Source organism: Branchiostoma lanceolatum, chromosome 8 (genome assembly GCF_035083965.1).
Source record: "Branchiostoma lanceolatum isolate klBraLanc5 chromosome 8, klBraLanc5.hap2, whole genome shotgun sequence".
Classification (NCBI taxonomy): Eukaryota; Metazoa; Chordata; class Leptocardii; order Amphioxiformes; family Branchiostomatidae; genus Branchiostoma; species Branchiostoma lanceolatum.
Window position 1 is genome coordinate 21,724,616 of NC_089729.1, and position 26,491 is coordinate 21,751,106.

Sequence of the window (26,491 nt, forward strand, 5' to 3'; positions counted from 1 at the left end):
AAGCAAAAAAAATTAGATTCGTGCAGCGCGGACTTCGCCAGAGTGGGCGTTTGTGGGCATTCGCTAAAAAGCCGATGCGAAAAAGGAACGGGGCAGAACAAGAGCTAGCATGAAGTGCAAGTTGGGCACCTTAAGGCTATACGACTAACATACACCTCAGGTGAAGTCCAACAACGAACAATTATGTATACAAAGGCGTATACCATAACAATTCTGGCCCTAAAACTAAACTATACAAATACGTATACAATAACAAATACGTATACAAATACGTATACGGTAACGTCTACAATTCTGGGAACCTCCGTTACATAACGAGGTGGTATAGCTAGGCATGTAATCGCCAAACTAGTTTTCTACTTAACAAGGAACAAATTGTAGCAACTCGATAATACGTATGACGTACACTTGTTACGTAATACTCATAAGGCAATACCTATATGCATTGTAGTAGTATCCAGCATAAGGTAAGATAACGTACTACTTAAAGGCGAAAAGGCGGGCCAGCGTCGCTCACGTTGCACGCATGCGCTGTGGACTGGACATCACGCATAAGCAAAATCATGACGCTGAGAGCTAGCTGGATCATTCACGCAGTACTTAACCACATCAGCGGTGGAGCGGACATCACCGGTTGAACTGTTAATTTGGGCCCAAGCGAAGGGCAATGCTCTGTAAGGCTCTTCCCCCCTGGCGCCAGCATCAGCGGATGCCAAGGAAAAAGGGGGTCATGGCCAGAACACTCGTTCATAGATTAACACACAAGCTATCAATGTGCAACATTTCAGAACACTCGTTCATAGAGTTTACACACAAGCTATCAATGTGCAACATGTCAGAACACTCGTTCATAGAGTTCACGCGCAAGCTATCATTGTGTAACATGTCAAAACATTCGTTCATAGAGTTTACACGCAAGCTATCAATGTGCAACATGTCAAAACACTCGTTCATTATGTCGTTCATAGAGGACATAGAGTTCACACACAAGCTATCATTGTGCAACATGTCAGAACACTCGTTCATATAGTTTACACACAAGCTATCAATGTGTAACATGTCAGAACACTCGTTCATAGAGTTAACACACAAGCTATCATTGTGCAACATGTCAGAACACTCGTTCATATAGTTTACACACAAGCTATCAATGTGTAACATGTCAGAACACTCGTTCATATAGTTTACACACAAGCTATCATTGTGCAACATGTCAGAACACTCGTTCATAGAGTTAACACACAAGCTATCATTGTGCAATATGTCAGAACACTCGTTCATAGAGTTAACACACAAGCTATCATTGTGCAATATGTCAGAACACTCGTTCATAGAGTTAACGCACAAGCTATCATTGTGCAACATGTCAGAACACTCGTTCATATAGTTAACGCACAAGCTATCATTGTGCAACATGTCAGAACACTCGTTCATATAGTTAACGCACAAGCTATCACTGTGTAACTCTTCTTCTTCTTCTTCTTCTTTGGGTTAGGTAGCCAACATCAACTTGTTGATGAATCTGACACTTGGCTGATACGAGATGTGTAACATGTCAGAACACTCGTCCATAGAGTCTACACACAAGCTATCAATGTGCAACGTGTCAGAACACTCGTTCATAGAGTTAACACACAAGCTATCAATGTGCAACATGTCAGAAATGTGCAAAGAATGACGTCATTAACATGGGTGAAACCATTTGAACGAATAAAACAGGGTCCGTCCTTCGTAATCAATTACCCAGGATGCATGGTGGGCACCCTTTCACCATGAAAGAAACTCCGGTCCGAGGCCTTCAGTTGGTTTAACTCAGTGGTGCCGGTGCACAGTCAGTGAAAGAGAGTAGCGGACGTAACGTACAGCTTCATTTAGGAACTGTGTGAACTTTGGAGAAAGTAAGTGGTGGCCAGGTTGAAATCAGGTGTGCTTTAAGGCCAGATAGTTGCAGAGTTTAAGGAAAGCTGCTTGCTCTCGTCCAGATCATGTGCGTCGTTCGCACGTTGAAATTATATATAATGTTATAACGTTAACGTTATAACGTCATGCCCCCATACTATGACCCATACCATATAACGTTAACTCGGTAACCAGACACAGGGTCTTCGACTGTAGATTGGGTTGTCCCTGCTGTCTCTGTGTCTCGATCTTACTACTAAGTCCTGCAACTTCAAACCCTGTACGTAACATTACATGTCCTGTTGTCTCTATCCTACTACCCCCCTCCCCATCGATCCCCCCGTCCTCTATTCATCATCATCATCATGGTTACCCCCCAGATAACCCCACGAGGGGCAAAGTAGGGGGGAGGAGGTCCTAGGCTAAGGCGGGCAGGCCTCCAGCCTGGCACGGTATGACTCAATGGTGGACCCTCAATGGTGGGAGCTGATACAACCGTGCCAGGCAGGGCGTTCCACTGTGGAATGGTGCGGGGGAAGAACGAATGTTTGTATGTGTCTGTCCGGGCGTTGAGAGTTTGAAATTTAAGATGGTGACTACCCCGGGTGCACCCCTGAGCTGGTTTAAGTAGACTGTCTGCGTTTATTTTGATATGATCATTAACGAGTTTGTAGAACAAGATTGGCAACATAAAAAGATGTTGCCATGGCGACGGTGGTCTCTGTTAACGTTTCCGTTTTCAACCCACATGCAAATAAGGACCTCGCATAATTGCATAAATCATATCAGTCGATCACCTTCTCTACCAAAATAACACAACTTGTCCAATGTATGAAAATCTTGTCTTCAAAAAAAAAAGATATCGTACCATTTCCTCATAAATTATGTAAATGAGGCCCTCTATGCAAGATTTGTGTCTAATAGTGGCCACATTTACTTAACTTCCAAATGGTGCAAAAATGAAATCCCATCATTTACCACTATGGATTTATAGTATTTTGTCATTAATGATGCAAATTAAGTATCAATTTGCATAATTGATATCTATCAATATTCATCTCTTTCTCAGTTACATATGTCATGTGTTTGAGAGTCCTATAATAGAATGCAGCTGATTTATTAACTGTCCTCATTAATTATGCAAATCAGATATCGATTTGCATAATCGGCATAAGATTATGTAAATCATCACTAAAGCTATCTACAAACCAAAAATTATGATGATCCGTCATCCCCTTCTTGCGTTATTCTCTTTCAAAGTTTGAGTCAAAATAAGCTCCTGCAGTTCCAAAAAACGCCGCTAGGGGGTCCAAATCTACAGGACATATTTTCCTAACAAAGAGCTATCCACCACTTAAAAATCATGACTATAGCATGTTCAGAAGACGAGATTTGAAAAGTGAAAGTTCCCCTGCAGTACCATAAAAAGTCGCTAGGGGGCCCAAAATCCAATCATTACAAGGTTTCCCACAGACCTACCCACCTACAAAATATGAAGACAATACATCCAGGCATTCTTGAGTTATCGTCCCATGGACTTTCACATTCCTGTACAATTCCTAGAATTCTTGCAATCTGCACACAATATAGTAAAAATTTGGCTCGCCCCTGAGGCGTCGCCAAAAAGGTGAGGCGGGCGTTCCTCCTCCTTTTGGAGAGAAGGGCCACTGCAGGTCATTGAACATTTGTGTTACGTTGCTAGTCCGCCAGTAGTCATTCAGGGTCACACGGGCGGCCCTTCGCTGGACGACCTCCACCGCCTGTAAGGGCTCCTCCACAGAGGGAGTACTGGGTTAGGGTGGGATGTTTCTTAAGGGTGATATGGAGGATGTGACATTTAGAGGGGTTGAAGGACATGAGCCAACGATTTTGCCATTCTGATAACGCATCGAGATCAGACTGTAGAGCTTGTGCGTCAGAAGGCTTGCTGATGGTTCGATAAATCAAGCAATCGTCAGCAAATAATCAAACGTGTGAATCTACGGAGTTGAGAAGGTCATTACTAGTAATGTACAGAAGGAATAGCAGAGGGCCTAACACTGTACCCTGCGGAACTCCAGAGGTGACTCTGACAGCTTTAGATGTTCCGCCGTCAAAGACAACCCTCAAAGACAACCCTCTGGGTTCTCTCTGTTAGGAAGGTCCCGTAGATATTGACTTTGAGAATATTGTCTGTAGTATTGGCGCAATTTGCTCGGCTACAGTCTTCAGGAGGCGAGGTGGTATTCCGTCTGGTCCTGTGGCCTTGCTGGGATTAAGACTAGAGAGCTGTTTGGCTACCCCCTCCACTGAGATGTTAAGGGAGGGGATAGTTGGAGCTACGGGTTCGCCAAGGGTAGGAACGGTGGACTTATCCTCCCTGATAAACACTGACTCAAACTGGGCCCCCAGTGCATCAGCCTTTTCCTTGGTGTCAGATGTTAGCACCCCCTGATGTCATAAGGCTGATGTGCCAGTAGAGTCTTGTCTGATGGATTTGACATAGCTCCAAAAGGCCTTGGGATTGTCCTCGATGTTGGACTCAAGGTAGTTGGAAACATAATCCCTATGGGCCTTCCTAACTCTCTGCTTACTACACCTCTTGACCTTTGCCCATTTTTAAATTCGCTGGTACCTTCCCCCTTCCTCTGTCCTGTTAGGGACTGTACGTTATTTACTGGGGGTGGGGTGGTAAATGGCTGGTGCGAAGAGGGTCAGGTAGAAAAAAAGCTTCCATGGCCCTCCCCCAGCTCAAAAAAATTTCCATGGCCCTTGTTGATTGATCAATCGTAGGGAATTTCTCTGAAGAAGTGACCCTTGAGCTCCATTCGTGCGACATCCGCTGCCCGGGCTGCTTTTTGCTTACGATATCATTGCCGTTAATTTTCACCTTTTGGGCTACCAGTAAGTGTTTCAACCAAGCGGGTGGCGTATGTCTTTACACACTTGAAACCTCCTCAAGCTGGGCAGATGAAAGACATCGTTGCCCCAAACCATGTACCGTATCTTCCTTGTGTCGTATTCATGTATGAAGAGTAGTTATATTAGGATTGATCGCTAGGATCAGTCATAGAGAATTTATCTGAAGAAAGTGACCCTTGACCTCCATTCATGCGACATCCGCCGCCCGGGCAGCTGGGCCTGCCCCTGAAATAGAAATATCCCACTGAAAATTTCAAAATTGACAGTCGAGGTAAACTGTGTCCATGCAACTGTCCGAGGGAAATAAGATAATAAGCAGGTAGGTTTTATCTATTCCATTATGCCTCAGGCCCATACCTATTAAGTATGTAGATATTGAACAGAATAACTGTACATAGCTTGTTCAAATCATGATGATCTTCCTCACCACTTCGATAAAATATAATACTAGTAGTAATGTTGAAAAGTTGGGCATAGGTTGTTCAAATTAGGATGATCTTCCTCGTCACTTGGTAAAATATAATAGTAATGTTGAAAAATTGGGCATAGGTTCCCCACTATGACCACTAACCCGGGGGCCATGGTGCTTTCAAATTCAACAAGTTAAAATGTACATGATACATGTACATGCATTTTGTACTTGGAACTTGAAGCAAGTGATCAAAGAAAATTGTTGTACATGTATATTATCATTTATGATTACTGTCAATCAGTGACATATAACAAAAATCATCAGATAGCTACTAATGTATCTGATCATATTTTCTAAAGACATCACCTCCAAAAAACAAATATGAACACACTCCCTCCACAAAAAAAGGGTTATGTCTATAAAGTTTTGCTCCATAGTGTGGAAAACAAAGTTTTTGTGAGACACTTGGATTTTGAGTTCCCGCGGTATAGCCCACGATATTGAACAGAGCTCGACTGTAAAAGTAGCTCAACGTCTCAGACCACACATACTAAGATGTTACTAATTACATGTTGACACTAGAAACCTGCGACTAACTGCTAAATTGGGATCATCTTAATTAAGGTTATCTTAAAATATGAACCGAAATGCATTTTTCACCAAAAACACACCAATATTATTCATGTTGTTCTGTTTTATCATCTGTTTTTCCCTGTGATGCTGGGGTTGGATCTAGACTTGAGCTATACATAATGTTGTGCAAATTATGCTAATTGTGACCTAATTTGCATAGCTAATGAGGAAAATCTATATTTGCAGTGTTGTTCATTATCAGACTCAAATACATTTAACATGTGTTTATGAAAAGTGGAGCATCAACAGATACCAATTATGCAAATAAATTCCTAATTTGCATAATTAATGCAAAAACACTAATTCATTTAATTGGAAAATTATAGGACTGTCAATATTGCAACATGTGTAAGTTAGATAAAGGTGTTTATGACCAAGCATATATTATGCAAATGTGTAAGTCATTTGCATGAATAGAATTGTTCATGGAGATATGAGGTCGTGGAACTCTTGTTGTTGCTGTTTTCTGTAGAAGTTACTTTGACTTCTGTGTTACAGACATGGGTATTCTGGAGAAAATAGCTGAGATTGAGCGAGAGATAGCGAGGACTCAAAAAAACAAAGGTATCTGATTTTTCCACAATATATACAGTACAGTAGTACTCCTTATGACATGATCAAATATTGATATTTTAAACAATGATGTATTACTGAATTTACAGATAACTTGATGTTGCATTTGGCATACAAATGTACAAATGTATGATTATTTGCTTAATTGTGTGATGTAATATGTATAGAATTTACAATTTTCTGTTCCATGTATTCTATCAAACAGCTACTGAGTACCACCTTGGTCTGCTGAAAGCAAAACTAGCAAAGTACCGACAACAGTTGTTGGAGCCCACAACAAAGGCAGGAGCAAAAGTAAGCTATACAAAGTACATGTAACATTACATGTACATGTACCTTAGTTAAATTTGATACTTAATCTGTCCATAGTAGACATGCAGGTATATTCAGACATGCTGCTTAATAATATGAACTCCTCTCTTCAAGCCCAATGAATTATCTGCAGGAAAAAAAGAAGTGTTGTCTTCCTGGTTACCCTAAATGAGTTTCCCTATAGCTAGCAAAAACCTGCCAACTCAAGCCGTCATTTGACAATTGCAAAGGACATATCTTTGATTGAACACATGAGTGGTGAAGTCCAAAACAGGCTTCCTGTACTTCAATGTGTTTAAAGATTTTTTGGGAATGATATGAATATTTACCATGCATAAGAAATTGATATGCAGAAACTTAGGAAATGGAGATATTTGAAGCCATGTTTAAAGAGTAACCTCCAGATTAACATTGGCACCAAAACACAAAACTCTCCAGGGCTGGAAATATCCAACTAGGCTTTCAACTTACAGAGAAAATTTGCTGATAGTATGAAGTCAGCAGATTGCTGACTGAAAATCTTCAACCTCTGTTATTAATCACATTTTGTAGTCCTGCTCTTCCAAATTGTCAATGGGTAATTATGCAGTCATGTTTCACTTGTAATCATTTTCATTATAGCAACATGTCACGACAGTGCCTATACATGTAGAACAGAAATTGTTCTATTTATTGTACTGATGATTATTTTGCAGGGAGAAGGCTTTGATGTTATGAAATCCGGTGATGCCAGGGTGGCTCTGATTGGTTTCCCATCAGTTGGCAAAGTAAGTTGTGTGCAACAAATAAGGACTGTTGAATTCTGTAGAATTCCCCTTTTGGCCACAGTAAGTAAATCTTATGGAGGACATCCACTGCAGACTACAAATTTTATGCGCCTCAGACAACAAAGCATGAAAGAAGAAGTGAAGCGATAAAACATGGTATCACAACCAGCAGATACTTTATTCCTGTATTCAATAAAACTGTAAGGTGTCAACATTAACGTTAGATTCCTTTTAAAGAAAAATTGCCTGTAAAACTAAACTTGCTAGTAGTGACTGAGCACACACGTAGCTGAACAAAATTTACCTCCCCTTGCCCATCGTCTATTTCGTACTATTTCGTCTTTCCTTACGACGCAGAACGGTCTTGCCGCCAGGAAACCAAAAACAACAGCAATGCTTGTGTGTGTTACCATAAGATAAATCCAGGTTTGCTTAGCACATAAGTTATCAAGGGTAAAGAAATGACGCAGAGACAAGGCTTCCTGTACTCCTGAGCAAAAAGTACATGTAATTTCAAATGTAAAACTAGTGTAAAACTTCTTTCTTTCCTTCTATGTACAGTCCACACTGCTCAACACACTCACAGCCACTCACAGTGAGTCTGCCTCCTACGAGTTCACCACCCTGACATGTATACCAGGAGTTATACAGGTACATGTACATGTAACATTGTCTGACATGTATACCAGGAGTTATACAGGTACATGTAACATTGTCTGACATGTAGACCAAGAGTTATACAGGTACATGTAACATTGTCTGACATGTAGACCAGGAGTTATACAATCATGTATAGGTACATGCAAGGAGGTTTTATATATAACCTCCTTGGTACATGTAACAATGCCTGACATCTATACCAGGAGTTATACAGGTACATGTAACATTGTCTGACATGTAGACCAGGAGTTGTACAGGTACATGTAACATTGTCTGACATGTAGACCAGATTGACATTGACAGATTGAACATTGTATGATGTAATGCCATAGTAGGATATGGAGAAAGCAAGTACAAACTTTATTGCACAACAATTATAACAGATGAAATAATGCTTTCATTTTCCACAGTATAATGGTGCCAACATCCAGCTTCTAGATCTGCCAGGGATCATTGAGGGTGCTTCCCAGGGTAGGTAATACTTTGACCTATAAGTTCAGTGGTTGCATAGATGAGAGGGCCCACAATGTTGTGATTGAAGGCTGTCCCCAAAGCTATGGCTGCCCATAGGAAAGCATGTTAACAAGGCTTCATAAAAGTACTAACCCAAACTTCAATCTTAAAAATTTTTCTCCACCGGAAAGTCACAAGGGTCTAGTTGATAACCATGCAAAGAAAACAGAGGGTTGTACTGTTCAAACCCCCAGGAAAGCTGCCAGTTTCAAAGAAACCCTACCTTTGACCTCAGGTTTCAGATGTATCCATCCGCATGACCCAACAACTCACATATACCTTTACAACAACTAAAATGGCGAACTAAACAAATTTCAACCAAACTGGGAAACCTAAGACCATACCTGTTCCTTCTAACCCAAAAAGTGTCCAGATTGGGCAAAAAATTTCAAGGCAAAGAAAGGTTTTGAAGATTTCAAGTAGGGACTACAAAGGTATTCAAATGTTTTGCACTCTACTGTGCAACGCTTTAACCATTGCACGGCATTGGTATCCAGACCTATTATAGCTCCCAAGTCTCCTCTCCGACATATGTAGACATTTTTGTGGAGAGGAGACTCGGAGCTAGAATAGGTTTGAATACCAGGCTACGTCTAAGCTAGTCCACAAATATCTGCATCATTCATATATTCAAACCATATTCAGACACTTGCCATTGCATTAAAAAGTTATCAAAAAATATTCGGTGGCAGCTGTAGGGATGTCTGAATGATTCTAAGCTTCAGCAATATCATCACCTGCATGGAATGAGAGCTTATGGAAATAGTGTTTTGTGTGATTTGTGGTGATCTTTAGCCCTCAGTGATTGTCATGGTTTTTTTATGTTTGATAATGATAATGATGATGATCTTTTACAACTCAGAATCCATCATACATGAGTAGACTGTACATATGTTATGATATGCTGCTAATGTTCCTCCAGGTTGACTTCTTTTTGAAATGTTGTATTCCCTGCAGGTAAAGGACGTGGTCGACAGGTAATAGCAGTGGCCCGTACAGCAGATCTGGTCATCATTATGTTGGATGCCATGAAAGGTGATGTGCAAAGGTATGTTTGTTTGTTTGTTTGTTTGTTTGTATTGCATGACTGGTAAACTGCCTTATGGCAATTATTTTAATAAACACAGAAAGTTTGTACTACAAGGACCCCTATGTAAGTTTTTTAACATGCTGGGGATGCATATTGGTCTCTTCAAACAGACCCTCATTTCACGTACTATCCGAAGGACATCCTTAACTGAAGCTGGGTACTCATTTTTATGAGTCAAATGAGCAAATCTGTGTAAAGTGCCTTTTCCAAGGGAACAACATCAGGACCTGTCAGTGATTTGAAGTCAATACCTCTATAGGGTCTGAGTCAACAACCCTAACCACAAGGCCACTATTCACTAGTACTGTGACCAGTCCAGTTCTGGGGGCAGGGTTTGGCTACCTGCCATCTTGAGCATTGACATAGGGACATGGATATTAGATTCGGTTCTGGGCTTTAGTGTGCTAGATAGTCTATGCATCTGACTAAGTAGACTACAATTTAGAAAACTGGTCCCTAAGACCAGTGTTGGGTCTATCTTCTACGTACCATTATCACTTCTTTCTGCCATTAGGATTGAGCCATGATACGACAAATTTACCTGACATAAGGAATGATTATGTTATTGAAGGGAGTGAATCATTTGTTTTTGCTCAGGTCGCTACTGGAAAAGGAACTAGAAAGTGTTGGCATCAGATTGAACAAGATGAGACCGAACATTTATTTCAAGGTATTCACACAGCATATCTGAATTTTTCTATTTTTATGCTGTTTGTAGAGTACTACAACATCTATGTATGTTAATATGTACATTGTATATGATACTGTTTGTTTTTCAGTTGAAGAAAGGAGGAGGAGTATCCTTCAACTCTATGTGCCCCCTCACACATTGCAGTGAGAAGCTGGTACAGATGATTCTACATGAGTACAGTATCCTTATTGTTAACCCTCCCACACCTAAGGCTTTCCCTTCCTTGGAACAAAACTAAATTTTAAATTCCTATCAATCAGGCAATGTTTCAAGTCTTCTAACTGATCAAGCTTTGAGAACAATTATAAGACAATATTACTGCATGGTTTTCTTTGTTATTCAATGGCCACCATATAAGTTCCCATGTATGCAAATGAGAAAAATCAAAAGTTTGACATTTTGAGCTCAATTCAAGATTCATGGTGCATTTTCTTGTGTAGAGTGGATAGTTGTGGGTATTCTTTAGAAATTGAACCTGTACATATTCAGTTTGCCTGCACATTATCTATAGAGTTCCTTTAACAGTCCCACAGAGATTTTCAATTGTGAGGTCCTGTTTCGAGAGGACTGCACTGCTGACGAGTTCATTGATGTCATCTGTGGCAACAGAGTCTACCTTCCATGCCTCTATGTAAGTTCTGGATGTTCGCTTCGTTTCAAGGCATCCTCATTTGAGGTGAAGCATGATGCTTTTTCAAGTAGCTAGGATTGTGCAATGCGGCTTCACTACGGCTCACGTTTTTGGCCAAGCACACCAGGTCACCCCTACTCGTCTCGATAAGTGTGTTGGGTTCTTTTACGTGCAGAGGTTTGACGCTATTATGGAAATCGTTATTTCGATTTTTCAATCTTTTTTTCGAAAGCAGAAATTCGCAGTCTGCTGTTAATTAGTTAGACTACACCCAAAAATAGACGTAGAAAAGCAGCACTCACACCCCGCCGTGTGGGAGTTAAGTAAACGAACAGTTAATGGGTATACCTATAACGTTAGCAGCGCAACAATCCGAAAGAAACATTATCAGTGCCTAATCCTAAAAATATTGCAAAAACGACCCAAATGCGATAGAAATAACAGAAAGTACTGACGGAAGCTGTATCAGTAACAGTAGTCTGCCGCCCTCCCCACCAGGGCAGCGCGTAAGCACATGTTCAACTGGCCGGGACTAAAACAACTGACCTTCAGCAATTTCATGTCCCAGTGCAAATGAAAAAACAGGATTTTGTCTCGCTATCAGAACTTCATGCGTGCGTGTTGTTGCATTCCCGGCAGACGGCATGACGCGGGCTGTTTGCAGGGTAACACGCTGTCTGAAATGTCATTATATATCTATCTTTCAACATATATTGACTTCGAGTTTAAGATTTGAAATAAAGAATTGTAGTATTTCAGAGCTACATTATTACTGTGAAATGACCCATATCTTTATTTCGAAATGTTTCGAAGCTTGAAACAAACCAATTTATTTTGTTTTAAAAGATATCTTTTGACAGTCACCTTCGATATGTTTGTAAATTTTTGAAACATTTTCTAAAACATGGTACTCTCATATTGACTTTTTTTGAAACATTTGTAAATATTTATAACAATTTATAATTATAAAAAAATAATTCGAAGATATTACAAATATCATTGAAAAACCCGTGTGGTGACTTGGAATGAACTCTATATATGTATGTATGTATGTACATGTATGTATGTTTATATGTTTATATATGTATATTTCAGGTCTACAACAAGATTGATCAAATATCTATAGAAGAAGTTGACAGAATCGCCCACCAGCCATATTCTGTAGTAATAAGGTGAGCCTCAGTTTCTTCATTTTCTTTTACAACTATTGTTGGGAAACAAAATAAGGAGCAAGATCATGTACAACTACAGTTCCACGACCTTATTGTCTCATCAATTATGCAAATGAGGTCCTACTTTACATTATATACTAGTATATTCAACAATGTTCACCTTCATGTAACTTACAACTACCACAAGTATGCCATTCCTGTCATTTACCACTATATAATTATTATAGTATTTTCTCAGCAATTATGTGAATCAGGTCTCTTTGCATAATTGATATCTATCAATATTTCTCTCTGTCTCAATTACATGTTTCATGTTTGAGAGTGCCGTCATGACATGCAGCAGATGTAAAAACATAATTATGGAAATTAGATACTGATTTGCAGAATTATAGTCTCATATGATGAATGGTTTATTATCACAAGTAAAAGGAATGTACTACTGTGGCAGCCAACAGGCTGAATTGTTGTAACAGTTGTAACATTTACATGATTTACAAAAATTTAAAATCCGTTCAGGAGATCAATTAGATACAATATCATCATCATCATGATATCATATAATATGTACGTGTTAAATAGGTGAACTATAAATGGTACAGCACTGTTACGATATCGATTGGTGTTACATAGAGGGCCATTCAGTTTGTGCGACAACCTAATAAATAAATCATCACTAAGCTATCTGCACACCAAAAATCATAGCCATCCGTCAACCCTTTCTTGAGTTATTCTCTATCTCACTCACTCACTCACTCACTCACTCACTCACTCACTCACTCACTCACTCACTCACTCACTCACTCACTCACTCACTCACTCACTCACTCACTCACTCACTCACTATCCCGTTTATGGTATTCTGTTTCCCATCATCTGGGGAACCTGCTTCTGCTGTTTAAAAAGCTACCAAGAGCTACCACTTAAATATCATGACCATGGCTTATCCAGAACACGAGATATTAAAACCGGAAGTTCTGCTGCAGTACCGTACGAAGCCGCTGGGGAGGGTGGGCCAAGTCTTATAATTTTGAGGTCTCATCAAAACCTACACACATACCAAATATCAAGACAATCCATCCAGGCCTTCTCGAGTGCTATTCATTCACACACATACATGCACATATATACATGTACATACGTACATACCGGTACAGCGTTCGAAATACCCGTCTGCAATCTGCAAAATGCATAAAGATTTTCAAGATTGCAGAAGAAAAATTAAACAATCTGCAATTTTGCAGAAGAAAAAAAATCAGACTCGGGATTCAATGGCTCTCAATTCAGGGGATTATAATTTATATAGACTTACTAGTAAGCAAACTAGGGGCGCTGTAAATATAAACTGAAACCCACAGCGCCGCGCAAGATGGCGGCGTTTTGGTGCGTTCCCGACTGCCTGGTGCTACTTGAGGTCAGTTTTTTCGGGGGGGCTTCGACACTTTCCGTGATAACTTCGGAGACGAATCATGTGAGAAAATGTCAAATTCGTGCATTTCCGTCAACCCTTCCTAATCTCCGCGGTCACGATCTCGAGGTCGGCAAAAGTCGGGAAAACACTACCCGGATGTTTCTAGCGTAAAGTATGTCGCAAGCATGCGATTTCTTCAGAGCCCGAACTAGGGGCATGGGCGCGATGACAGAAGGAACGAAACGGTGGCCACTTCATTAGCCCGTGGTCCTTGAAGCCCAGATGGCAGCGATGAGGTTTAGAACTACTCGGATAGACATTGAGCACGGCCTTGTGTGGAAAAGGCAGAACATATTCTCCTGTGCCGAGACAGTGGGGAGGGGGGGGGGCACCCACCGTGAAAAACTAATATCGCCGGGCCGTCTCTGGAGTGTGTCCGAAGTCGAAGTCCGATGTTTGAAACCGATAGCGATGTTTCAGATTTATACAAAAAACTACACAGAGGCCAAGGTTTGCGTAAAGGCGTCTTATATTGAATTTTACATTTTTTCTTGGTTTTTGTCATTTTTTCTGTGGCCCGTGGCTGTGTCACAGGTCGTGTGATCTCATTTATTAATTATGATACGAATCAGAACACATATTTCTTGCAAGGATATAATGCCCTTGTCCTCCTTATCAGGCAGGCTGTTGAATTTGTTTTTGATTTTAATACACATACAGAAATAATCAAACGAATATTTGATTTGATTGATATTGAATAAATATGCTTTTGCTGTTGCAATTTTCGCTATTTTGAATATTTTTCACACTCATGCATGTTATTCCTCTTTAAAACTTTGCTAGTGATAATCAAAGATAGAGTGAGAGAATAAAGAATTAACGTTACAGCAATGTTGCATAGCTAGATATAGAGTAAATAAATAGGCATTATTAAGTTGAGAAGGTTGTAGTATGGACTATGTGTATTTGCAGAAAATATTTTCAAATTGCAGAAAAAATTTTGACATTCTGCAATATTGCAGAACACTGAAAAAAAGTATTTCTACCACTGCCGGTACATACATAAATACAAGTGCTACTAAAACATAGTTTTTGTAACCTTCTTGGTGGTGAAAAAATAAGTAGACTGAGATGAATATACAGTCAAACCTGCCTAGGCGACCACCTTTTCAACGCGACCACCTGGCCATGGCGACCGCTTTTTCTTGGTCCCGAAAATTTTCCCTATAGGCACAAGCATTAATCTGCCTGCCCAAGGCGACCACCTGTCCAACGCGACCGCGTACCACGAATTGGGACCGCACAGAGAACAATCCCTGCCCATGGCGGCCGCCTAATTTTCAAGCGTGTGATGACATCGGATCATTTTGCCGTCGGATTTCACGGAAATGTTTTCAAGACTTTGAAGGACGAAAATAAGGACAAAAATGTATGGGATAGCAATGTTATAGCATCGATTCCTCCATGAAGTGTTTTGATAAAACGTTCCCCCTATATACATTGTAAAGACAAATGTTTGTGATGTTGTTGTGCCTATCGTAATCTTATAGTTTACCGCAAACTCAGTTCGGTTTAAACTCAATTTTCAAAACGAATATGTAGTTCATGGCGCCAAAAAGTCAGATTTCACAGAAATTACTATCTATTTTTTGTAGTTTCAACAAAAATGTGTCTGTGTCTTACTAAATTCCGCCGAAAAATGACTTCGCGGCGGGCAAAACATCGGGCGAGAAATGTTGTTCCTTGGTCCCGACGCCATCTTGGATTTAGCGTGGCCCGGATTTGGCGTACCGCTGACCTTTCTAAAACACGATGCTTTTGTGCATGAACATTTACGAATACACAAGTTATTGATGAAAATTAATATTCTTATTTTCTTTTTATTTCCATGAATCTCAAAAACCTTTATTGGACGCTGTGCGTTCTGGCTGCACTGACTTACCTTTAATTTCGATGCGGTCGCACAGAGCTTGGTGGCGCGGCGCGACGAAATCACACCGTTCCGTTTTCATCATAGTTGTCAGATCGAAAACTTTTTGACCCTTTTATCCAGCGGTCGGCGCCCCAAAAAGGCTGGGGCCAGCAGGTGTTTTCTAGGGATTTGTCTCAGGCCTTAAAACTTCGATGATGTGCGTGTGTGTGTGTGTACATGTACTATTAAATGTAACGTGTGAAAGCGGGAGGGCGCTGCGAGATCATTGAGGCAACCATCGTTTTGTAGTCAAAATTATGACGAAAATTTGTACATGATGTAGCGGTATACAATTATTACAACGATAACGGAAAATGTAATTTTTGTGGGATCTTTCTGTCAATGAGAATTGAACCTGGTGGGGGTCATGCTGTCTAAATTCACATAATTTTCCATCCATTTACGTACTGTATTTGAAAACCTCGACCTGGAAACATGTGAGTGGAATCCTCTTCATGGCGACCACCTGTCCATCGCGACCGTTTTTGCTCGGTCCGCCGGGTGGTCGCCTTGGGCAGGTTTGACTGTAGGTGGACATGTCTGAAGTACATTGTACAAATAATTACCTTCACAAAGAATGTTATGTTTCGGTGCTTTGTGGTTGACCAGCATAACTATAAAAGCCATGGAAGGACTCTTATGATATTCAGTACTGTGGTCTTGACCTTGTTAAGTCCAAATAAAAAATTGTACATTTTGGGCCCCCAGATGCTTTTTATTAAGAATCATTGCACGAGAAAACCAGGCAAAACCAGGCAGAGATGGGAAGATGGGGGTCGGCCAAATCGGCTCATACTGTTTGTGTGATACGTATGTGGAACTATGAACAGCCATATAATTAAAGCCCTCCAGCTATTTTTCGTTATGGAATTCTGGGACCCCCCTCCAAGACCCTCAAAAGTCCAACAAATTGCGCTGGCTACCCTGGTAATTTTGATAAAGATACGAACATAAGTTCTATATTTCCATATAGTATGTGTTCCCTAGTAGTTTTACCTGCCAAAAGTTGAAGGTGAAGCATTGAGATTAAGAGGATGTTCTAGGGGGTTGCCAGAACCAACGAAAGCAGACTTTGAATTTTAGTCATTTTTAAGGGGCATTTTCTGCCCTGGTCAGTGGCTTTGGAGAATAGTTTTGCTTTTGCTGGAGAGAGGAACATCTGCTTATTCAAAACAAGCGTCGTAAATTTGTGACACACATAATTCGAGCTGTGAGTGGAGGCTCTTTATGGAGATTTTTTGGGTTTGGGGCTATAATAAATCAGGTAATCAGGTAAAAAACCTAGCCCATAACTGTAGCATGTAATTTTCAATCATAGGGTTACACATACCATAGTAAAATTTTGATGCTAGCTGCAAAATGCATGCAATTGTAAAATTCATGCCATAGGTCCATAGAAACAGACATACGCATGGAACAGATAAATATCATTATGCAAAAATTGAACCTCAGGTGCCAACAAGTGATCAAGGAGGATGTTGGTCTACAAGATGATGACCTTTATTCTATCATGCTTGAAGGGTACCTGTGGAGAAACTTGTATCACCTCGCAGAGGATGAACTGAACGGAACAATACAAAAAATATTAACTATTGCCACCCTCTATCATTTGTGAGAAATGAATATCTTCAAACCTGGCAATTCTTAAGGGCTGAATGCCTAATGAAGCTCACAAGACTGACAAAGGAGGTAAAATGTATTTAACATCCTTGAAATGACGCATTTCGCAAGACATTTCTGATCATTTCCACTTGCCAGTAACGCAACCAGTATCAGGGAAAGCCCTATACATCTGCCCACTGGAGACCGTTGTGCGCACCTGCACACTCATGAGGTAATAATTATCTGTGCCGATCATATGTCCGTCTCTATGGAAGGACGTTTTTATGTCATGTAGCAATGTACTATTATCTGTAATATGGCAATACTAAAAATTTCAATGATGGCCTATAACTTTTTTTCTACCTTAAATTTGAGATTTCACATGATCACAAACTCTAACTGCCTACCACAAATGTAATACATGTTTTGGTGTTTTTTAACTAACTGCTGTTAGTTTTAATACAGTAACTGTATTAGTTCAAAAACATTTAAAACCATTGCTGTAGTGCAGTACTTAGCCAGGTGCCGTGTATTGCAGGGATTTTGTGGCTTGTATAATTATTATGATATTAGATTTTGTAAATATGTGAAAGAGATTGAAATTACCAGCTACAGTTATTGCCTGAGTTCATTCGAGAATGATTGATACCAGTTATTGAATTTATTTAAAATGGAACAACTGTAAGCAGTCAATTTCAATAGGATGCCTGTATTGACCCAAATTGACAGAAAAATATATATATCTAGCTCAAAAATGATTCTTGATTGTCCATATAAAGCACATGTAGCTCTGCACCATGTGACTGCCTGTATCAGTGATGTTACATTATGTGGAGTCCTGATAACCCCCTTGTATAGCCTTTTCCAATATTGACCACTTGAAACGTGTAAAACAAGCAGCTTAATTCACTTTTAAGTATCCTAATTTCCCCCTTGTAGGGCCCAAACCAACATTTTAAATTTATTTTAGCACTTTATGACACTTTGCATTGTTTTCACATGGCAACAGAAAAAATCGCCATAACTTACTCCGTAGGGACACGTCATTACCTGATTTATTATAGTCCCAAACCCGAAAAATCCCCGTAAAGAACCTCCACTCACAGCTCGAATTATGTGTATCCCAAATTTACGACGCTTGTTTTTGAATAAGCAGATGTTCCTCTCTCCAGCAAAATCAAAACCATTCTCCAAAGCCACTGCCCATGCCCCTTAAAAATAACTAAAATTAAAAGAAATGAAAAGTCTGCTTTCATTGGTTCTGGCAACCCCCTAGAACACCTTCTTAATCTCAATGCTTTACCTTCAACTTTTGGTAGGTAAAACTAGGGAACACATTCCATATGGAAATATAAAACTTATGTTCGTATCTTTTTCAGAATTACCAGGGTAGCCATTGCAATTTCAGTAGTTTTCAGCAATAAGTTGTTGGATTTTCAAGGGTCTCGGAGAGGGGTCCCAGGACTCCATAACGAAAAATAGCTGGAGGGTTTCAATTATATGGCTGTTCATAGTTCCACATACCTATCACATAAACAAAGTATGAGCCTAGGATATTTAGAGTTTCTTTTAACACAACCAGGTAATCTCAAGGTGATTTGGCCGACCCCCATCTTCCCATCTCTGCCTGGTTTTCTCATGCAATGACTCTAGTACTGCAGCAGAACCTCCAGTTTTTGTACCTTTTATGATTAACATGCTATGGTGATTATTTTCAAGTGGTGGGCAGATTTCTTGGCTCATCAAAAAGTGAGTTTGAAAGAGCCACTGCCATGTACATGTATGGCCATAGATTACACTCCCTCTAGATCTGCCATGTTCAGTTGAGATCTATCCAAGTGAAGGTACACATACATTGTACATGTTTATGTTAGTAGTACATTGTACAAGTATATTATTTTCTAGCAAAAACGAACATTTAGGATCTCTTGCAATGTTGTATTGTCATTGTCATTGTGCACCTGAAAATCTCTTCCCCTACAGCTGTGAGATGAAGCTGAATCTGGACTATCTGCTGGAGAAGGTGTGGGAACATCTGGCACTCATCATTGTCTATACCAAGAGAAGGGGATGTGAGTAACTCCAGACACTGAGAATTTGGAAATTGTTTAAAAGGACAGATAACAAAATTGGACCTTTTAACCTCAAATCCTTTGATTCTTACTTTTGTTAAAATGTGAGGTAGGCTCTGAACCAGTCCTCGACTTGGCGCAACTCGAGGCATGCCTATCGCCATGTAGAGGCGCAAGTGTGGCACGTATAGTGCCACCAGGGGGCTAAATTTGAGATCTCGAATTTGTCCACCCGGAAGCAGCAGTGCAAAGAATAATACAAAGCATGCACTGACAACAAGAGTTTTGTACTAGTATATGTTCAACCAGAGGTGGCAGTGAAGTGCATATTAATTGGTCAGAAATTACCAGTGCAATGGAGCTTAACAAAGAAGGCTATGCTAATGTTAATCATCAATTAATCAAATAAGGTCCTTATTAGCATGATTTCATTCAACGATGTTCACAATGTTCACATTCACATAACTTCCAAATGCCACAAGTATGAAATTGCAGTAATTTGTCAGTATGGAATTATAGTAGTTTCTCATTAATAATGCAAATAAGGTCTTCATTTGCATATTTTCTATCTATCAACATTCCTCTCTTCATCAGTTACAAATGTCATGTACAGTATTCGAAAAGTCATATCATGGAGCGCAGCGGGTTTTTGAAATTGCCTTATTAATTATGTAAATTAGAATCTGATTTCCATAATTATTGTCTAATCATACAAAGCATCACTTAAGCTATCTACATACCAAACATCATGATGATTCGTCAACCCCATCTTGAGTTATAGTATTTTCTCATTAGTTATGCAAATGAAGTCTTCATTTGCATAGTTGATATCTATTAATATTTCAGTTACATATGTCACATGTTTGAGAGTCTTATCATGAAATGCGACGGATGTATTAACTAATTTGATACAGATTTGCATAATAAGTAACTAATTATGTAAATCATCACTCAAGCTATCTACATACCAAAAATCATGACCATCCATCAAGCCCTTCTTGAGTTATTCCCTTTCAAAGTCTGAAGCAAAACCTGCTCCTGCAGTTCCAAAAAAGCCGCTAGGGGGCCAAAACATATACCACTTACTCTCTGTCCAAAGAGCTACCTACCACTACAAAATGAGGACCATAGCAGGTCCAGAACACGAGATATCAAAACAGGAAGTTGCAGTAGAGTAACACGCCGCTAAGGGACCCAAAATCTAATCATTTCTAGGTCTCATCAAGACCTACCCACATAACAAATATCAAGAAAATCCATCCAAGCCTTCTCGAGATATGCTGTTCAATTACATACACACCTACACACATACAAACGCTACCCAAAACTTCTCAAATTCTTGTCAAAGAACTACACACTGTATGTAGGGGTCATTGACCTTTGGTTTACGTCGTTCCCACAGTGTGTTGTTCCATATCTTTTCGGCATTTTATGACATAGTTTTTAAGTATTTTTGTGCAGGATGGTGTGGGAGTTCAGTGGAATCCACTCGAATTCTGCGAAAGTTGCACAAAGTTATGTGGATCATGGAACGCACCGCGCATTTCTGAGAAACGCACCGCACATTTCTACGGGACGTTACACCCTCTTCTGCGGTACTGCACCACCGAGTTCTGCAGGACGTCTCGCGAAACTTGATGCGTATTTGGTGGCCTGTGTGTCTGGCTGCAGCGCTGCAATCATACACAGAATGAAACTATTAGACTTGCAGTCGCATTTCTGTGAACAGTTTTTTTTAGAATAGCACTGCGGCACCAACCGTCTACTGCCGCCGTAGGAATTTGGAGTAATTTCTATGGAGATTTTGTCCCCGTTTTGTCAAAAGAACCTCAAACAGCCGCAGTTTGTAAGACACCTTCCCATTGGCTGTTATCGAGTTGACGAATCACGCCATGGCTTTTTTAATGTGTAGATAGCTTACGTTATGCTTTGTATGATTAGACGATATTTATGCAAATCAGATTCTAATTTGCACGATTAATGAAACAATTTTGAAAACTGATGTGTTCCATGATATGACTACATTCAAATATGTGACATTTGTAACTGAGGAAGAGAGGAATGTTGATAGAAAATATGCAAATGTGGACCTAACTTGCATGATTAATGAGAAACTACTGTGATAATATACATACTGGTAAATGACGGCAACTTCATGTTTGTGGCATTTGGAAGTTATGTGAACGTTAACAAGGTTGAATCAAATTATGCTAATTTAGCCTCATTTGCATAATTGGTGATAAATGTTAGCATAACCTTTGTCAAGCTCATACTTTGGACAACTTCTGTTATTTGGGTGAAGACGATCAACTGGTATGATTTGTAATTGATGAGAAACACTCCTAATACATCAGTCATAAAGATTAAAATCATTTGGCGAAGGTATGAGGTCGTGGAACTCTTGTTGGTCAATATCAATTTAGAGCACCCTGCACTAGGGAGGTACAGAAAAGGTATAAAAGGAGGAGTGGTCCGATCTCTGTCATTCTTGAAAAAGACAATAAAGTCGAAACCGGTTGAATACCAGTCTCTTCGCTGTCATTTTCCCAAGAACTACAAATCACGCCATGGCTTATACTACATGTCACATACCTATTGGTTGCCGGTTTTCGTAACACAGAAGCCACGGTGGAACTCTGAAAATAACCCAAAATTCATTCTAAAAATCACAAAATATATCATTTTGAAGTAGTGTATGCCAAAAATAATATAGGGGTCCTTTGGGCAAATATCCAATACACAACTACATCAAATTTCAGGTCCTTTGGTTCTAATACCATGGCACTGGAGGCCATGATGTGCGTTTTTTGTCTGACAATGACCAAAAAAAAGAAATGAAACAATTTGAAAGACCTACTAAGTATACAAAAAAAATGAAGACAAAAACAACGTCTGGGGGTATGCACTTACTTTACCTGCGTACCAAATTTCAGCTCATTTGGCCCAGGGACAACCAAGATGAATCGCTCTAAAGATTTGAAAGATGGAGGAGGAGGAGAAGGAAACATTACAAACACAGTATGTTACACACATACCTATAGTATGTGCGCAACATTATTACAGTATGTCAGTTATTTCAGTAGATTGAATAATAATACTGGAAAATGACATGTCATATAACATCAACTTACCTGAATAGTTCTGTCATTTGGCCCAAGGAGAAATACATTGAAGTGTCTAGCTGACAGATGTTCCTCTGTGTGCTTATTCTGGATGAGATATACTCTACAATATCCTGTTTGATTTGTCAGAGGATGATCGTGATGATGTTCGTCCATTGTAAGTCAAGCCCTTCATCAACTCACAATGGACGAACATCATCATCATCTGACAGAAAAGTACCTCTGTGTGCGTCTCTTGGATGGCATTTATGCTAAGATGTCTGTTTCCTTTGTCCTCAGGTTCCCCAGACTTTGGTGATGGCATCATCATGAGGAGAAGCTGCTCCGTGGAACATGTGGTGAGAATTCAGTTTTGGTCTACTCAAAGTCTGCAACAGTTAATGTTAATGAGAAATGAAGAAATCTATATTAAGTCTGGGGATTTTCTACCCAGTGTAGTTACTTTGACTTTTTTGATCTGATGATCAGTATCAGTATGATCATTGATGTAACATTATTAGTTAATACTTTGATAAGGTATTTGGCATCAATACCATGCAAATTATCAGTGCCTTAAACATTTCTGTTAAACCCACCAAGACAACACAGATAACTCAACAGTGGGATAATGCACATACTTCAACCTTCATATCTTACATTTTATGGTAATTGTGATGATTTGGGTAAATTGATCAAGAAATAATTGCCTCAAAGTATATTTTTTTAAAGTTCACCTAACTTTGTATTGCAGATGAATAAAGAGAAGGCAGATATCAAATTTTAAAGTGCAGATTACCAATTGCAACATAACATGGGTAGTGCCCTGGCTATTCTACGATACATGGAGGTGATTTTAGAAAGTTCCTTTAAGTACAAATTCATCAACAACTGATAGGATACTTCTCATTTTTTACAGTGTCACTCCATACACAGACAGTTGAAGTCTCAGTTCAAATATGCACTTGTGTGGGTGAGTCAAGTTTCTCTTACAGTGGACATTCTTTACATTGAAGTAATCATTATCATCGCAGGTGTCAGTAAATAATGGAGAGGTATTATAACTGTTGTTCTCACATCTCTGTGTTGTTAAGTCTGAATGTTGTCATGAAGTCAATGCTTCTGTAGGGACATGTACAAATGTACGCTGTGTTAATGAATGTTTCTGTAGGGACATGCATGTACATTGTGTTTGAAGTGTTTCTGTAGGGACATGTACGCTGTGTTAATGAATGTTTCTGTAGGGACATGCATGTATGGTGTGTTTGAAGTGTTTCTGAAGGGACATGTATGGTGTGTTTGAAGTGTTTCTGTAGGAACATGTACGCTGTGTTTCAAGTGTTTCTGTAGGGACATGTACGGTGTGTTTGAAGTGTTTCTGTCGAGACATGTACATTGTGTTTGAAGTGTTTCTGTAGGGACATGTATGGTGTGTTTGAAGTGTTTCTGTAGGGACATGTACGCTGTGTTTCAAGTGTTTCTGTAGGGACATGTACGGTGTGTTTGAAGTGTTTCTGTCGAGACATGTACATTGTGTTTGAAGTGTTTCTGTAGGGACATGTATGGTGTGTTTGAAGTGTTTCTGTTGAGACATGTACACTGTGTTTGAAGTGTTTCTGTCGAGACATGTACACTGTGTTTGAAGTGTTTCTGTAGGGACATGTACGCTGTGTTTGAAGTGTTTCTGTAGGAACATGTATGGTGTGTTTGAAGTGTTTCTGTAGGGACATGTACGGTGTGTTTGAAGTGTTTCTGTAGGGACATGTACGCTGTGTTTGAAGTGTTTCTGTAGGAACATGTACGGTGTGTTTCAAGTGTTTCTGTAGGGACATGTACACTATGTTTGAAGTGTTTCTGTAGGGACATGTATGGTGTGTTTGAAGTGTTTCTGTAGGGACATGTACGGTGTGTTTGAAGTGTTTCTGTCGAGACATGTACACTATGTTTGAAGTGTTTCTGTAGGGACATGTACGCTGTGTTTGAAGTGTTTCTGTAGGGACATGTATGGTGTGTTTGAAGTGTTTCTGTCGAGACATGTACATTGTGTTTGAAGTGTTTCTGTAGGGACATGTACGCTGTGTTTGAAGTGTTTCTGTAGGGACATGTATGGTGTGTTTGAAGTGTTTCTGTAGGGACATGTACGGTGTGTTTGAAGTGTTTCTGTAGGGACATGTATGGTGTGTTTGAAGTGTTTCTGTAGGAACATATATGGTGTGTTTGAAGTGTTGACATGAAGCCTGTGTTTCTGTAGGGCACCAGTGTGAAGTACAGCCCCCAGAGAGTCGGTCTGCAGCATGTTATGTGCCATGAAGATGTCATCCAAGTCATGAAGAAGTGATGGCCACTGGACAGTCTGATCTCTGCATCTTGGTTTAGCATAAAAACATTTACCTTTTTGTTGTTGTTAATAGATAAAGCATTTTGATAATTAGCTTTTCTGCTTTTGCCCCGTGGAAAACTTTGAATGTGGTTACATAACCACGAAACCTGGCAGTGAAATATAAACCTACTAAAATGTCTGGAACAGTCAGAAAGTCTAAAGACTAAGTCACATGGAATTATGATGGTCTCACTCTGGTTGATTCTTGCTGAATATTAGTTTGGTAAGGAGGATATTGGAATGTGTCCGAACCTGCAGCTTTGTGGTATAGTTTCCCCTCCCTTAAAAGTTTTCATCACTGGCACATCTTTGGGCCTAAATTCCATTGTAACACCTTATGGTCTGCACTTCTTTGTCCAAATTGTTTTGTTGCGTTAATGCTCCCTCATTCATTTATACATGTATTTGGAAGTCACAGACAATATTACAAGGCTAAATGCCCTCAGGCTTTTTCCTCATCTCAAGCTTCTTTTTTCATTTCACTATCTTGTTTAATTTTTTTTTTAATTTCCGTGCCAAAAATTCCAAATTCATTACCTTTGCCGAGAAGGTTTTTTTTGCACAGCGTCCATGTGTGTGTCCTTCTGTGTACATGATAAATCAAGAATGCTTGGATGGATTGTCTTAATACTTGGTATGCGGCTTAGGCTAGGTCTTCTTGAGACCTCAAAATGATTAATTAGATTTTGGGCCACCTAGCAACTTCCTATGGTACTGTAGCGGAACGTCCAGTTTTAATACCTCGTGTTCTGAATGTGCTATGGTCATGATTTTGGAGTGGTAGAGCGCTCTTGGGAGGAAAAGTAAGTCATGTAGTTTTTTTGAACTGCAAGAGCCGATTTTGTATGGAACTTTGATAGAGAATAACTCAAGAAGGGGTTGACAGATAGTCATATTTGATATGTAGATAGCTTATTTTATGAATAAGTAATGATTGACAAAATCATACTATGCTTATTATGCCAATCAGGAGCTAATTTGCATAATTAGTAAAGTTTATAAGTCAGCTGCATACAAGTACCATTATGCTTCTGGGGCGGAGTTCAAATCATGACACGGTAATCTGCCGGAAGTGCTTGATTGTCCTGATTTCTAATCTCCAAGCAGATCTATAGGTTGCATAAAGACTGTATCAAACTGGCAGAGGAAGTACGCTTGGATTGCTGTACAAGCTCCTTCTTCCAGTTGGATACGGTCTTTGCAATCCATTGGGTCTGGTTGGAGACTACTGATTTCTGCCTCCTGTTGCTTTGTGATTGTTATAGCTGTACATAGATGTTTTAAATCTCCTGAAAAGCCTGTGAGTTGTAGTATTTTTGTATACAATAGTACAATGTACAATGTATACACCAGTCCATGGAACTGTTTTTTTCTGTTATGGCGTAAAAGTTATCTTACCATCTTACAAAAAGTGTTCAAGTTTTAAGTAACATGTTAGTTACCCAGCGTTATAAACAACCCAATATATATATATTTTTTTCAATCCTGAAAAGCTAAATCCCCACATTTATGTTTATGACATTCTAACAGCTAGACTTAAAAGTTGCAACAGGAAGTTTTAAATGTTGCGATACTGATTTTTATGCTAGTTTAATCACCCAAGCTTATGTTCCTTACATTAATTTATTTTCATTGGTTGTTGGTTGAGGATATTGAAGCTCATGAATTATATTCAATCTGAAATAAATCAGTACAGCCTGAAAAC

At 39.5% G+C, this 26,491-nt stretch overlaps 1 protein-coding gene across 2 annotated transcripts; it reads left to right on the top strand.

The window, feature by feature from the left end:
- The first annotated feature begins 1,754 nt into the window (after nt 1–1,754).
- Nucleotides 1,755–26,490, top strand: LOC136440553 (developmentally-regulated GTP-binding protein 2-like). Of its 2 annotated transcripts, none has more exons than XM_066436617.1 (15): nt 1,755–1,924; nt 6,344–6,409; nt 6,624–6,712; nt 7,426–7,497; nt 8,059–8,148; nt 8,568–8,628; nt 9,628–9,718; nt 10,358–10,430; nt 10,540–10,630; nt 10,985–11,082; nt 12,178–12,254; nt 19,220–19,308; nt 22,710–22,768; nt 23,326–23,379; nt 24,658–26,490. In XM_066436617.1, the coding sequence occupies exons 2-15, from the start codon at nt 6,346–6,348 to the stop codon at nt 24,742–24,744; spliced, it is 1,095 nt and encodes a 364-aa protein (XP_066292714.1). In that variant the 5' UTR covers nt 1,755–1,924; nt 6,344–6,345; the 3' UTR covers nt 24,745–26,490. The 2 variants fall into 2 exon arrangements, with proteins under 2 accessions (XP_066292714.1, XP_066292713.1); XM_066436616.1 differs by having other exon boundaries at nt 1,755–1,898.
- Nucleotide 26,491: the final 1 nt, after the last annotated feature.